Source organism: Heteronotia binoei, chromosome 15, assembly GCF_032191835.1.
Source record: "Heteronotia binoei isolate CCM8104 ecotype False Entrance Well chromosome 15, APGP_CSIRO_Hbin_v1, whole genome shotgun sequence".
NCBI classification, from domain to species: Eukaryota; Metazoa; Chordata; class Lepidosauria; order Squamata; family Gekkonidae; genus Heteronotia; species Heteronotia binoei.
Window position 1 is genome coordinate 55156320 of NC_083237.1, and position 14300 is coordinate 55170619.

Sequence of the window (14300 nt, forward strand, 5' to 3'; positions counted from 1 at the left end):
GCCAGAATTAAGATTGATGGGAAAAACATCAACAACCTTAGATATGCAGATGGCAGAAAGTGAGGAAGACCTAAAGAACCTCTTGTTGAGGGTGAAAGAGGAGAGCACAAAAGTAGGCTTGAAACTCAACATAAAAAAACTAAGATCATGGCATCTGGCCCCATCACACCTTGGCAAATAGAAGGGAAAGATATGGAAGTAGTGACAGACTTCACATTTCTGGGGTCCAAGATCACTGCAGATGGCGACTTTAGCCATGAAACTAAAAGACGTTTGCTCCTTGGGAGGACAGCTATGGCGAACCTGGGCAGTATAATAAAAAGTAAAGACATCACCCTGCCAACAAAAGTCCGTATAGTCAAAGCGATGGTATTCCCAGTAGTAATGTATAGCTGTGAGAGCTGGACCATAAGGAAGGCTGAGCGCAGAAGAATAGATGCTTTCGAACTGTGGTGCTGGAGAAGACTCTTGAGAGTCCCTTGGACTGCAGGAAGATCAAATCAGTCAGTCCTAAGGGAAATCAACCATGACTGTTCCCTGGAAGGTCAGATGCTGAAGCTGAAGCTCAAATACTTCGGCCACCAAATGAGAAGGGAGCACTCACTGGAGAAGACCCTGATGCTGGGAAAGACAGAAGGCAAAAGAAGAAGGAGATGGCAAAAGATGAGATGGCTGGACAGCATTACTGATGTAACATACACGAATTTGAGCAGACTTCGGAGGATGGTGGAAGACAGGAGGGCCTGGCGTGACTTGGTCCATGGGGTCACAAAGAGGCTGACTCGACTGCGCGACTGAACAACAAGATATTCTAGCACCAAGACCTCTGGTCTCCTAAAGTTTCTGGCCTCTCAATGCCTTGTTCCTCTCTCCAGGTCAACACTCACAATACACCTGAGTGAACTGATGGTCTGCTGAGGGTGATGGAAGAAGAAGAGTAGGATTTTATACTCCATTTTTCTCTACCTTACAATCGTCTTCCTTTCCTCTCCCTACAACAGGCACCTTGTGAGGCAAGTGGAGCTGAGAGAGCTCCGAGAGAACTGTGACTGGCCCAAGGTCGCCCAGCGGTTTCCATGTGGAGGAGTGGGGAATCAAACCCCGAGACCACTGCCGCTCACCACTACACCACACTGGCTTATGACTGGGAATGCAAAAATCATTTCAGACCACAGCACATACACACAATTCCTGATTTTCCTCCCTTTTTTATGGAAGGATAACTGCAATTGTGCACAGTGTTTGTATGGCTCTCCCCCCCCCCTTGTATGATGCCAGGGGAGGGACGGTGGCTCAGTGGTAGAGCATCTGCTTGGTAAGCAGAAGGTCCCAGGTTCAATCCCCGGCATCTCCAACTAAAAAGGGTCCAGGCAAGTAGGTGTGAAAAACCTCAGCTTGAGACCCTGGAGAGCCGCTGCCAGTCTGAGTAGACAAGACTGACTTTGATGGACCCAGGGTCTGATTCAGTATAAGGCAGCTTCATGTGTTCATATATTTTCCTCAAGTTTGTCACATCAATGGAAGTGACTGTGCCTCGTGTCTGTATCCCCTTGTCCCACTCACCTCACAGGGGCACAAGGTGGCTTCAGCTGGCTCGCCCGCTCTTCGACCTCAGCCAGTTCCTCGTCGTCCAGTTCGCTGGCTAGAGAGACGTCATCACCGGATTCTTCCCCCTCGGAGAGGGACAGGTCATCTACGCCTGTGGTGGTCTCCACAAAGGAGTCTGCTGCCGCCATATCACCCTGGACCATCTCATGGAGTAGCTGGAATTAAAAAAAAAAAGGGTGGTGTGTATGCAGGGCTTTTTGCACATTAGACCACACTGTTAAGCGCCTTGCCATTTTTTTCTGTTTTGCTGAAAAGTTTTCACTTTTGTCTCCTTGCTTCTGCTGCACCTATCCCTTTTGTAACAGTTATCAAATTCCTGCACACTGGTCTGAGGGGTTACTAGGGAAACCAAGGTCGTTCCCCCAGACCAGGAGCACCTGCAAAAGGGGCCTGGGAATGACTTGGGGGGAGGGGTTGCTGCTTCCCGCTTTCCTTTGAAAATGTAACGGCATCAACGAAATCTATATAAGGGGGCAGAAAGCCCGCCAAGTCAGTCTTTGCGAAGTCTGTCCTGCCTATAGTCAGGAGTCAATAAATAACCACTGATCAAGTGGATTGTTTGTGCTCTTTGAACTACTGAGGTCTTGACAACCACACACCCCTCCAACATCACCATTGTGTCACACAGGGCTTTGGGGTAGAAAAAGCCAGCAGGAACTCATTTGCATATTAGACCATACCCCGACACCAAGCCAGTTGGAACTGCATTCCTGCTAAAAAAAAAAAAAGCCCTGTGTGTATGCATGACAGGAAAGCACGATCTGTTCCATTGGGTTTCTTTCCAGGAGTTAGATCAGCAGCCCCCCACTCACCATCCAAACTCACGTTTGCTGCTGGCTCCCTCTGTCCTCACCTGACTTTTCCCAATGGCCCGGAGGGAGAACATCCCCGTATCGCCATCATCAGCAACAGAAACACCCGGAAGGTCCATCTTGAGCTCGACGCGCTCTCGTTGCCGTCGTCGCTCACGTAGGATTTTGCGTTTCTTCCTGAGGAGGAACAAAAAAAGCAAGGTTGCAGCAGTTAGATGCCATAACACCCCCAGGCAGCCAGGGCCGTTTTAAAGAGGCTTCTGCTTGTCCTGCCCTCCCAAGAAACCAGCCCTGAAAAAGAGTTCTTCGAAAGGGCTAAAAGGATTTCTCCACAATTCTTGCAAATACAAGCATCTTGTGCATTCTTAGGAACGTAAGAGAAGCCATGTTGGATCAGGCCAGTGGCCCATCCAGTCCCACACTCTTTGTCCCACAGTAGCCAAAACCCAGGGGCCAACAGGAGGTCCACTAACAGGGCCAGAACTCCAGAAGCCCTCCCACTGTTGCCCCCCTCAAACACCAAGAACACAGAGGATCACTGTCCCAGACACAGGACTCCATCTATAAAAAAAAAAGGTAAAGGTAGTCCCCTGTGCAAGCACCAGTCACTTATGTCTCTGGGGTGATATTGCTTCACGACGTTTTCATGGCAGCCTTTTTTACGGGGTGGTTTGCCATTGCCTTCCCAAGTCATCTACACTTCCCGCCCCCCCCCCCCAGCAAGTTGGGTACTCATTTTACCGACCTCGGAAGGATGGAAGGCTGAGTCAACCTGGAGCCGGCTACCTGAACCCAGCTTCCACCGGGATCGAACTCAGGTCGTGAGCAGAGAGCTCAGACTGCAGTACTGCAGCTTTACCACCCTGTGCCACGGGGCTCTATACCTTGTGCCTAATAGCCACTGATGGACTTCTGCTCCATGTATTCAGTCCCCTCTTGAATCTGTCTGTGCTTCCTGCAGCAGTGAACGCCACAGGTTTTGTGGCCAAGCTACTAAGTCTAACGTTAGGTTTCTATTCACGCGGGTGAAATATGCCCCACCACTCATCTTGGATGCCCTCGTGTGGATGTCCTAGCGTACAACTCTCCTTTCCCCTCTTCCGCGCTGCAGCTCCTTGCCGCCAGATCCAAGCCGAGGAGGCGGGCCGCAAACCTCCCCTCCGGTCTCCTCCCAGACTTACCGCTTGAGTTCCGCCATCTCCTGAGCCTTGAGGTCGGCCAGCTGCCTCTCCAGTTGCTCCTCCTCTGCTTTCTCTTCTCGCTCCTCAACGGCACCCTGCGGCTCTGGAGCCGCTCGCCCAGCTTGTGTCGCTTCCTCTTCTTCGCCGGAGCTCAAGCTGACAAGTGGGGGGAAAGAGATCCTGGGAAAATCCGGGTGGTTTCCTCTCTCCCCCCCCCCTCACCGGTAGTGCTAGGCGGGGGGGCCGTCACTCAGCAGCAGAGAACGTCCTTTCCATGCAAAAGGAATTGCCCAGCTCAAGGACTTGGGTGGCAGCAGCTGGGAAAGATCCGCACCTAAGAGCCTGCAAAGCTACTTCTGACCAAAGCGCTGTTGGTCAACAGTGCAGAGCCCACATGGTGCAGTGGGTAAGAGCATCAGACTGCGACTGGAGAGACATGGCTTTGGATCCCCACGCTGCCCTAAGCCTTGCCTAAGGTAAGCACTCTCTCTTGGCTTAGCCAACCCTGCAAAGCCATTGGGAGGATGAAAGAAAGGGGGAGACTGCATTCACTGCCCTGAGTTGAACCAGGGGTGGCCAACGGTAGCTCTCCAGATGTTTTTTTGCCTACAACTACATTAGCCATGGCCAATGGCCGGGGCTGATGGAAGTTGGAGGCAAAAAACATCTGGAGAGCTACCGTTGGCCAACCCTGCAAGGAAGGGCAAAATAAAAGGAGCAACTGGGCTAGATGCCTTGTCTGGCTCAGCCAAAGGCAGCTTAGAAGAAGAAAGAAGAAAAGGGAAGGAGAAGGAGAAGAAAAAGCAGGAAGGAGGAGAACAAGGGAAAGAAGGAGGGAGGGGAGGAGGAAGAAGAGTTGGATTTATACCTTGCCCTTCATTCAGGGTCTCATAGCAGCTTACAATCTCCTTTCCGTTCCCCTCCCCACAACAGACACCCTGGGAGGTAGGTGGGGCTGAGAGAGCTCTGACAGAAACTGCTCTTAAGCAGAACAGCTCTGAGAGAACTGTGAGTGACTCAAAGTCACCCACCTGGCTGCATGTGGAGGAGGAGTGGGGAATCAAACCCGGTTCTCCCAGCTTAGAGTCCGCACACTTAACAACTACACCAAACTGGCTCTCATACCCTGCAATGGGGACCCAAGGAGCTTACATTGTTCTTCTCTCCTCCATTTCACGACAACCCTGTGAGGCAGCTCAGGCTGAACTGACACACCGCCACCCCTTCGAGTTCACCCATCAGCCTGGGGACTCCAACCTAACTTTCCCAAGTCCTGGTTTGACAATCTCACCACCATGCAGGCCATCCCCACACGGAAAACACCCAAGGCAGCGCCTCCTCCTTCTTACTCGAGATTCATTTCCTTGGCTTGTTCTTTCAACTTCTTGGCAAGGAATCGCCGGAGCTTTGCCCTCCAGTTCAACAGAGTCCTGAGAAGGAAAGAGGACAGTTAGACTCCGACCGTCCCCTCTCCCCACCCAAGCAGCCTCCCCGTGCAGGAACCGCAGCCTGGAAGAGGCACCAAGTCCCACCATCAGTGGACAGCGACCACGAGGTTGCCGCCAGCTTGTCACGGCAGGGCCGGCCACGAGACATGCGCAAGCACCTTCCGAGATCTCCATCCCCGTAGACGCAGGAGCAGAGTCCAAAAGACTGTCTGTAGAATCCCCATTTCGAAAACCAAACCAAACCCAACAAACAAGTTTCTGGTCCTTAAGAACGAAGAGCAGAACGAGGGAAAGAAGAAGAAGATGATATTGGATTTATATCCCGCCCTCCACTCCAAAGAGTCTCAGAGCGGCTCACAATCTCCTTTATCTCCCTCCCCCACAACAGACACCCTGTGAGGTGGGTGGGGCTGAGAGGGCTCTCACAGCAGCTGCCCTTTCAAGGACAACCTCTGCCAGAGCTATGGCTGACCCAAGGCCATTCCAGCAGGTGCAAGTGGAGGAGTGGGGAATCAAACCCGGTTCTCCCAGATAAGAGTCCGCGCACTTAACCACTACACCAAACTGGCTCTCTTTTTTTTGCCTACAACTTCAGAGAACGTCCCTGAAGCAACCCACACCGAGTGGACCCTTGTGGAGCAACGGAGGCGTTGCTGCAGGGGCCGGTCTGCCCAGCGGTTCCAGCAACGGGCATTAGCTTACCCGCTGCTTTCCGTCACAAACTGAGAACAGTGGGAGAGGAAGCCACCAGTGAGCTGATGCCAACTCTCCCTGCCGATGAAGGGTGTGTGCCAAGCGGGCCTCGAAGCAGTGGCAGAGCTGCTGGGGCTCGGCTGTGCTTGTTCCTGGCTACCGGTGGCCCCTTCAGGCAATGTTCCCCGTAAGTTAAGCAGCTATCCTGCCCCAGCGAAGGTGTGTTTTGGAGGTGCATGAGCAAGCAATGCTCTCTCTGAGCGGTGGAGTCTTGTGAGCAAAAATTCCACTTTGTGAGCGACTGCCATTAAAGCGGTGAGCTACGGCATACATTCATTTGCTCTGGGGCCATCTTTCCTGAGCTAAGACGCAAACGTGGGAGCTGGAGGCGAAAAAATTCGCCTGGGGGAGGGACAGTGGCTCAGTGGCAGAGCATCTGCTTGGGAAGCAGAAGGTCCCAGGTTCAATCCCCGGCATCTCCAACTAAAAAGGGTTCAGGCAAAAAGGCATGAAAAAGCTCAGCTTGAGACCCTGGAGAGCCGCTGCCAGTCTGAGTAGACAATACTGACTTTGATGGACCGAGGGTCTGATTCAGTATAAGGCAGCTTCATATGTTCATATATGTTCATATGTTCAAAAATTGTGAGCTGCCTCACACTAGCTCAGCTTAGAGGGAACCAGGGGTGGAATTCTAGCAGGTGCTCCTTTGCCAATCCTCCAAGAGCTTACAAGGCTTTTTTTTTTGTAAGCTCTTGGAGGATTGGCTACATCAGAAGGGTGTGGCTTAATATGCAAAGGAGCTCCTGCTAGAATTCCACCCCTGGAGGGAAAACTGTGAGCAAGACCTGTTGGATTCTCAGAAGTGGGAGAGGCGGGGCACCTTTTGGGGGGGCTACCTCTGCCCCAGATTTGTAAGGTAACAGAAAAGGAAAACACAGTATATTGAAGGGCAAGATCAAGACAAAACCACCGTTGACTCTTGGCTGATAAACGAATGAAATGTATCTTAAACAGTGTTTCCTGACCTCTTGTTCAATAACTCGTTGCATTAATTGTATAAAGTCTTTAAAAGTTAGAAGAACTGCAAAATTAATTAACACCGAATATAGACGTAACTGTCACAGAACACCACAATGCGGTCAAAAAAAATAAATAAATCACCATGCAAATCAATTTTGCAATTCTTCCGGCTCATAAAGGCTTTATACAATCAGTGGAATTATCAGTCAAGAGCTGCAGCGGTTTGGTTTTTGTCTTGTCTCTGCTGCGGATTTAAGCAAAGACAGGATGACAAGAGTTAAACAGGGGCAAAGCTACACTAAGAGAACCTACAGATCGATTTACAGAACTGATGCGGGTCACAACTGTCCCTGGTGCAGAGGTTTCTTTTGCTTGTTGTTTTAAGCATGAAATGCCCATGGCGGCAGCTGCAAGTTGTAACTATGTGCTCTCAGAGCTAAATAAAAATAATATTAAAAAATTGACGTCGAGAAAAGGTATGGGTAAAAAAAGGCCTACAGCTCTGAGGCTAGAGGACCTGCTTTACTGGTAGAGGGAGGGACGGTGGCTCAGTGGTAGAGCATCTGCTTGGGAAGCAGAAGGTCCCAGGTTCAATCCCTGGCATCTCCAAAAAAGGGTCCAGGCAAATAGGTGTGAAAAACCTCAGCTTGAGACCCTGGAGAGCTGCTGCCAGTCTGAGAAGACAATACTGACTTCGATGGACCAAAGGTCTGATTCAGTATAAGGCAGCTTCATATGTTCAAAGTCCTGGAAGCAGCCTTTGCCGTCTCTTGCTGGAAGGGTCAGCAGGGCCAGAAATGACCTTCCCTCCTTGGAGAACTACGGCAAGTCGGAGCAGACTGTAATGGGTTGGTGACATCCAACTGCTTACCCTGCGAGAGAAAAGGACGAGCTGGGTCAGGGATCCCTGACCTTTTTGCACCGGCAGGCTCATTTGGAACTGTGACTCGGCATGGTGAGAGCAGCAACAAAATGGCCGCCGCAGGAGGCGGAGCCAGCCATAAAATAATTGCTGCAGTTTAACTATAACGGGTGGCCAAATTTGCTTAACATTAAGAACCATGTCGAATAAAAGTCAGATGCGGGAGGGAGGGAAGAATATATTTATATCCTGCCCTATACTCAGGCACTGTCTCAGAGCGGTCACAACCTTTCCCCCCCCACAACAGACACCCTGTGAGGTAGGTGTGGCTGAGAGAGCTTGCATGGCATCTGCCCTTTCAAGGACAACTCCTACGAAAGCTATGGCTGACCCAAGACCATTCCAGAAGGTGCAAGTGGAGGAGTGGGGGAGAAACCTGGTTCTCCCACATAAGAATCCGCACACTTAATCATTACACCAAACTGGGAGGGAGGCAAACATGTGGGGGAGGAGAGGTGGAAAGAAAGCAACTTTAAATATATTTTTCCAAGCTGCCGGATGGCTTGGCTTGGAGAAGTGATTTAAAGACAAATGCCTTCTCCAAGCTGGCTGATGGGATGGTGGGGGCTTTGAGAGTCACACAATATGCATGAAAGAGCCCCATGTGGCCCCCGAGCCACAGTCTGGCCACTCCTGAACGACAGTAACACAGTGCAGAACCTTGTGCTGTGGTGGCTGCCATTAAAAAAACAAATCTGCACAGCTGAACAAGTCTCCTGAAGCCACACCAAGCAAAAGCCCTACCTGGCCCCGCCCACTTCCTAAAACACCTGGAAAAGGTGACGGCCACAAGCACCATGCTGTGGGTCAGGGGTAGCCAAACTGTGGCTCGGGAGCCACATGTGGCTCTGTCACACACCTTGTGTGGCTCTTGAAGCCCCCACTTCCATGACAGCCAACTTGGAGAAGGCATTTGTCTCTTTAAATCACTTCAAGCCAAGCCAGTCAGCAGCTTGGGGAATGCATTTAAAGTTAAAGTTGCTTTCTTTCCAGCTCTCCCTCCCTCCCTCCCTCCATCCTCCTTCCTTCCTTCCTTCCTTCGGCACTCAAGCATCAGATGCTCATGACTTAGAGCTCTCAAACATCTGACGTCTATTCTGTGTGGCTCTTGCGTTAAGCAAGTTTGGCCATCCCTGCTGTGGACCCTTGATTTAGGTAGATCGCTGACGCAATGCGGCGTGGCAGCTCTTATATTCTTGCCACACGCAGTGAAAGGCTGGCATCGGTCCCATACCGGAGCTCCTTGCGGCCCAGAACGCGGATATCCTGGCAACAGTGGCACAACTCCTCGGTTGTTGTGCTGTGACGTCGTAGGTCTTCATTGTCTATGATGATCTAGGCAGGGAGGAGAGCAGAGAAAAGCGGTCCGATCCTTCTGTCCGTCTGTGTGGCTTCAGCCCCATCCAAGCCATCCCATGCCTAATGCTGCCACCATCTTGATAAGCCAGCAGCTTCCAAAGCTCAGCCCAGTGTCACGGAACCCGCTGCCCTGCCCTCACCTCGCTGGCCTTGGACAAGAAGTCCACGGGATTGGAGGCCTTGAGAAAGTCTGTCAGCGTGCAGCGGTTGTAGAGAACCGTGGCTCCGTCTTCGTAGCCCTCCGCCTTTTTGAAGTAAAGAGAGACACAGTGAGGAAGAAGCTAAGCACAGCACTGAACCGTCTCCAACAGCCTATTTCCACGCTGCTGGTTTCTAAAGAACAAGATTCAGATCTTTGCAGTTGCAGGCAAAAAACACAACATTTTTCCCCCTCAGGTTGTATCTACAAAACTTTACAAGGCAGTCAGGTGAGAAGGCAGATTCTTCAGGTCACAGCGCAAAGGTCTGGTTCTGTGTGTATCTTGCTGGGGGATGCAAGGGCACTCGGTGAGCTTCGTGGCCACACTGGGGATTGAACTGGGGTCCCCCCAGATCCCAGCCCCAACGCACTAATCGCTGCACCCCACTGGCTCTTTGCAAAATGTCCTCGCGCGCACTGACCTTGGGCTTTTTCTGGGACACCAGCTCACTCACGGACTTGGCCTGGACCTCCACTTCCTTGAAAGCAAACTTGGGGTCAAAGAACTTGCTGTCAATTTTTTCTGGGGCTAAGTAGCCTGCGGAGGACAAAGAGAAGAAGGTCATTAAGAGCAAGACCAGCTGAGACACATGAGAAACTGAGACCATTCCGGACTAGTATTAACCAGTGTTCCCTCTAAGCTGAGTCAGCTAGCTCGCAGTTTTTTAACCTCCAGCTCACACATTTTTGTCTCAGCTCAGGAAAAAAAATGGCTCCAGAGAAAACTAATTTATGCAGCAGCTTTATAAGAACACCCTTATGGACATTTATGTTTTGCACATTTTGCATAATGACGGAAGTGTGTTTTGAGGGTGTTTTCTTGGTAGCCTCAGGCAGACTATTTATATAAATACGGGATCCACCACAGAGACCGTTCAGGTGAAAACTGAGACCATTCCGGACTAGTATTAACCAGTGTTCCCTCTAAGCTGAGTTAGCATGAGCTACCTCACAGTTTTTTAACCTCCATAAGAACATAAGAGAAGCCATGTTGGTTCAGGCCAATGGCCCATCCAGTTCAACACTCTGTGTCACACATGGGCAAAAAATTTTATACATACACACACACTGTGGCTAATAGCCACTGATGGACCTCTGCTCCATATTTTTATCTAAACACCTCTTGAAGGTGGCTATGCTTGTTGCCGTCACCACCTCCTGTGGCAGTGAATTCCACATGTTAATCACCCTTTGGGTGAAGAAGTACTTCCTTTTATCCGTTTTAACCTGGCTGCTCAGCAATTTCATCGAATGCCCACGAGTTCTTGTATTGTGAGAAAGGGAGAAAAGTACTTCTTTCTCTACTTTCTCCATCCCATGCATTATCTTGTAAACCTCTATCATGTCACCCCGCAGTCGACGTTTCTCCAAGCTAAAGAGTCCCAAGCGTTTCAACCTTTCTTCATAGGGAAAGTGTTCCAGCCCTTTAATCATTCTAGTTGCCCTTTTCTGGACTTTCTCCAATGCTATAATATCCTTTTTGAGGTGCGGCGACCAGAACTACACACAGTACTCCAAATGAGACCGCACCATCGATTTATACAGGGGCATTATGATACTAATAGTGATACTCCAGCTCACACATTTTTGTCTTAGCTCAGGGAAAATGGCTCCAAAGAAAACAAATTTATGCAGCAGCTTTATAATACCCTTTATAAAGGGTATTATCAGTTTCCCCCTGAACGGCCTCAGATCCACCACTTTAATGCCAGTAGCTCACAAAGTAGAATTTTTTGCTCACGAGACTCCGCAGCTTAGAGGGAGCATTGGTACTAGCAGCTAACTAATCCGGTTTTACAATTCAATTCATTCTCCCAACGCTTCCAGCTACATCTTGTGAAAACTTTAGATGCCTTTTTTTTTTTTTAGGGCATCAGATGCTACTTTACTGATGCTAAACAGGCATAAGCCTGACCAAGGCCCAGATGGGATGCGACTGTGACGTGCTCCCCTCCCCAATCAGTCGGCAAAGGGAAGATAAAGAAATAACAATGTCGGGAACATTCCTAGGCATCACCTGAACATATACATATGAACATATGAAGTTGCCTTCTACTGAATCAGACCCTGGGTCCATCAAAGTCAGTATTGCCTACTCAGACTGGCAGCGGCTCTCCAGGGTCTCAAGCTGTGGTTTTTCACACCTACTTACCTTTTTTCATGCCTACTTGCCTTTCACGCCTATTTCCCTTTTTAGTTGGAGATGCCGGGGATTGAACCTGGGACCTTCTGCTTACCAAGCAGATGCTCCACCTCTGAGCCACAGTCTCTCCCCTAACCTGGATGAAAAGACAAATGGTGCAAGGAAAGGATCTTTAATGATTGCATAACCCCTATGGGTTTTGCATACAGGTTCACCATGGGGGATCTTTCAGACTCTCAAAGTTCCGCTCCTGAAATACACTAAAGTTAATAATCTGAGCGATTCCCCTGATTGAAGTTGCACGCAAAATCCATAGGGGTTATGCAATCATTAAAGATTCTTTCCTCGCACCATCCATCTTTGCATCTTTGTTTTGCCTTGATGTGGCCCCCTTTTTTCTTCACTGATTAAAGGCAACACCTTGCCATTTTGATAAACATCTCTGCAAGGGGAAAAAAGAATATTTAGCATTTTCCATCTCAAACTGTAGAAATTGGAAGGGAGTTTCTGTAATCCACCTTGAGTCTCAACAAGAAAGGTGGACTACAAAGGAACGAACAAATAACATTCTCACATCATATTAGGGCACCGAGGCAGACACTGCAATTTCTAATCCCCAGATCGTCCACCGTGCTGTTCCCTTGAGTTCAACCAGTAACAGCCAGCCTCCCGCTCACCTTCTTCTGTTCACACCCAAACCGCCCTCGACCCTTCCCGCCGACTCACCCTGGCAGACCACAAAGATTTCCGCCGACTCGTTGCGCGAGGCCTGTGGCTTTGTGGCTTGCACCTTGTGGAAGAGCTGCTGGAAGATCCACAGGAGGGGCTGGTAATCCCGGGAACGGAAAACCTTGGTGATGAACCAGCCGCCCTTGGACAGGAAGTCGCAGGCCAGTTTGAGTGCAGACAAGGTAAGGGTGGCTGCGGGGAGCAGAGCACAGCACAGGAGCAGGGGAAGTGAGAGGAGGCCAAGGGAAAGTCAACTGGGACTGCTGCCCCACAGTTCCTTGCAAGCCACTCTTACACACACAAAGTACCTGTTTAGTGCTTTCTGCCCATGAGGCACCTCCCTGCCCAAAACGGGGAGTTTTGAAATCACTAGGTGGGCTTAAGGAAACAGATCCTATCCCTCTACAATAATAATGCTGCCCTCCCTCACAGGGCTGTGCTAATGTGAAGTGCTCTGAATGCTCGGAAGTGCCACATTAGCACTAAGCAGCAATATTTCATGAAAAGGAAGAGCCACGCACCATCCTCTATCTGGAAGCGACGGGTGGCTCTCCAACACATCGGTTACAAAATCCACAAAAAGGGAAGAAAACAGGATTAGTATGTGTGTTTCTGCAAAGAAGGAATAACTGCACTTTCCAATTTGCCAAACTGGGAGACAAATAAGAAATGGAAGATTAACCCAGGGGTGGAATTCTAGCAGGGCCTCCTTTGCATATTAGGCCACACACCCCTGATGTAGCCAATCCTCCAAGAACTTACAGGGCTCTTTTTTGTAAGCTCTTGGAGGATTGGCTACATCAGGGGTGTGTGGCCTAGTATGCAAAGGAGCTCCTGCTAGAGTTCCACCCCTGGGTTAACCCCCTAACAAAGCAACAAATGACATGCACGAGCCCACGCGGTGCACTGCTTACGATGGTCGGGCTAGGATTGGGTTAAGTTTGCCGGCCTCCTGGTGGTAGCTGGTGATCTCCTGGGATTGTGGCTGATCTCCAGGCAATAGAGATCAGGTCCTCTGGAGAAAATGGCCGCTTTGGAAAGTGGGCTCTGTGGCATTGGAGCCTGTTGAAGTCCCTCCCCCAGCCCCAATCTCCAGGGGTTTTCCAACTTGGGGCTGGCAACCTTAGATCTGGTAGACTCAGGTCCAAATCCCCACTCTGCCACAGAAGCTTGCAGGAAGACCCCAGGCCAGTCATAGTCTCTCAGCCTACCCCACAGGGTTGCTGTTGGAAGGAAAGAACGGAGGAGGGGGAAACAGTGCTTGCAAGCTGCTTTGGGTTCCCATTTGGAAGAAAAACAGGGTCAAAATATCTATCATCTATCAATCATCAATCAACCATCGACCATAAGAGAAACCATGTTGGATTAGGCCAGTGGCCCATCCAGTCCAACACTCTGTGTCACACAGTGGCCAAAAAAATCAAGTGCCATCAGAAGGTCCACCAGTGGGGCCAGGACACCAGAAGCCCTTCCACTGTGCCCCCCCCCCCACAAGCACCCAGAATACAGAGCATCACTGCCCCAGACAGAGAGTTCCAACAATATGCTGTGGCTAATAGCCACTGATGGACCTCTGCTCCGTGTGTTTATCCAACCGCCTCTTGAAGCTGTCTATGCTTGCAGCAGCAGCCGCCATCTCCTGCGGCAGTGAATTCTACGTGTTAATCACCCTTTGGGTGAAGAAGTACTTCCTTTTATCCATTCTATCCTGACTGCTTGGCAATTTCACTGAATGTCCACGAGTTCTTGTATTGTGAGAAAGGGAGAAAAGTACCTCTTTCTCTACTTTCTCCATCCCATGCATTATCTTGTAAACCTCTATCATGTCACCCCTCAGTCGACATTTCTGCAAGCTAAAGAGTCCCAAGTGTTTCAGCCTTTCTTCAACCATCAATCATCTCTCTATGTTAAAAACTCCAAAAGTGCAGAAACGTGTGGGTTTGGGAAGTAGATAGTAAGCCCTGGGGTGGAAACTGGGAGACTGAGTGAGTGTGGTGAATAGCGGACAACCGGGAAAGAAAGAGCCAGACCCAGAGCAAGAGTGGAGGAAGTGAAGGCTGATGGAGAGGATGTGATCCCCCCCATCCTGATGCCCTCATGGGTCCCCTTCTTATTATCACCTATAGGCTAAGAGCTGCAAGCTTAGCAGTTTTTCTGAGGGGAAAATTTAAGAGGCCCAGAAATGA

General features: G+C 50.0%; 1 protein-coding gene across 1 annotated transcript in view; it reads right to left on the reverse strand.

The window, feature by feature from the left end:
* The window catches only part of FTSJ3 (FtsJ RNA 2'-O-methyltransferase 3), a 48748-nt gene that overhangs the window by 26329 nt on the left and 8119 nt on the right, over positions 1 to 14300 (reverse strand). The window contains exons 6-13 of the mRNA XM_060256119.1: positions 12112 to 12306; positions 9665 to 9780; positions 9184 to 9288; positions 8919 to 9019; positions 4951 to 5031; positions 3602 to 3757; positions 2462 to 2597; positions 1564 to 1763 (exon numbers count right to left, since the gene is read on the reverse strand). Coding sequence (XP_060112102.1) covers positions 1564 to 1763; positions 2462 to 2597; positions 3602 to 3757; positions 4951 to 5031; positions 8919 to 9019; positions 9184 to 9288; positions 9665 to 9780; positions 12112 to 12306 — 1090 coding nt within the window. The remainder of the gene's footprint in view (positions 1 to 1563; positions 1764 to 2461; positions 2598 to 3601; positions 3758 to 4950; positions 5032 to 8918; positions 9020 to 9183; positions 9289 to 9664; positions 9781 to 12111; positions 12307 to 14300) is intronic.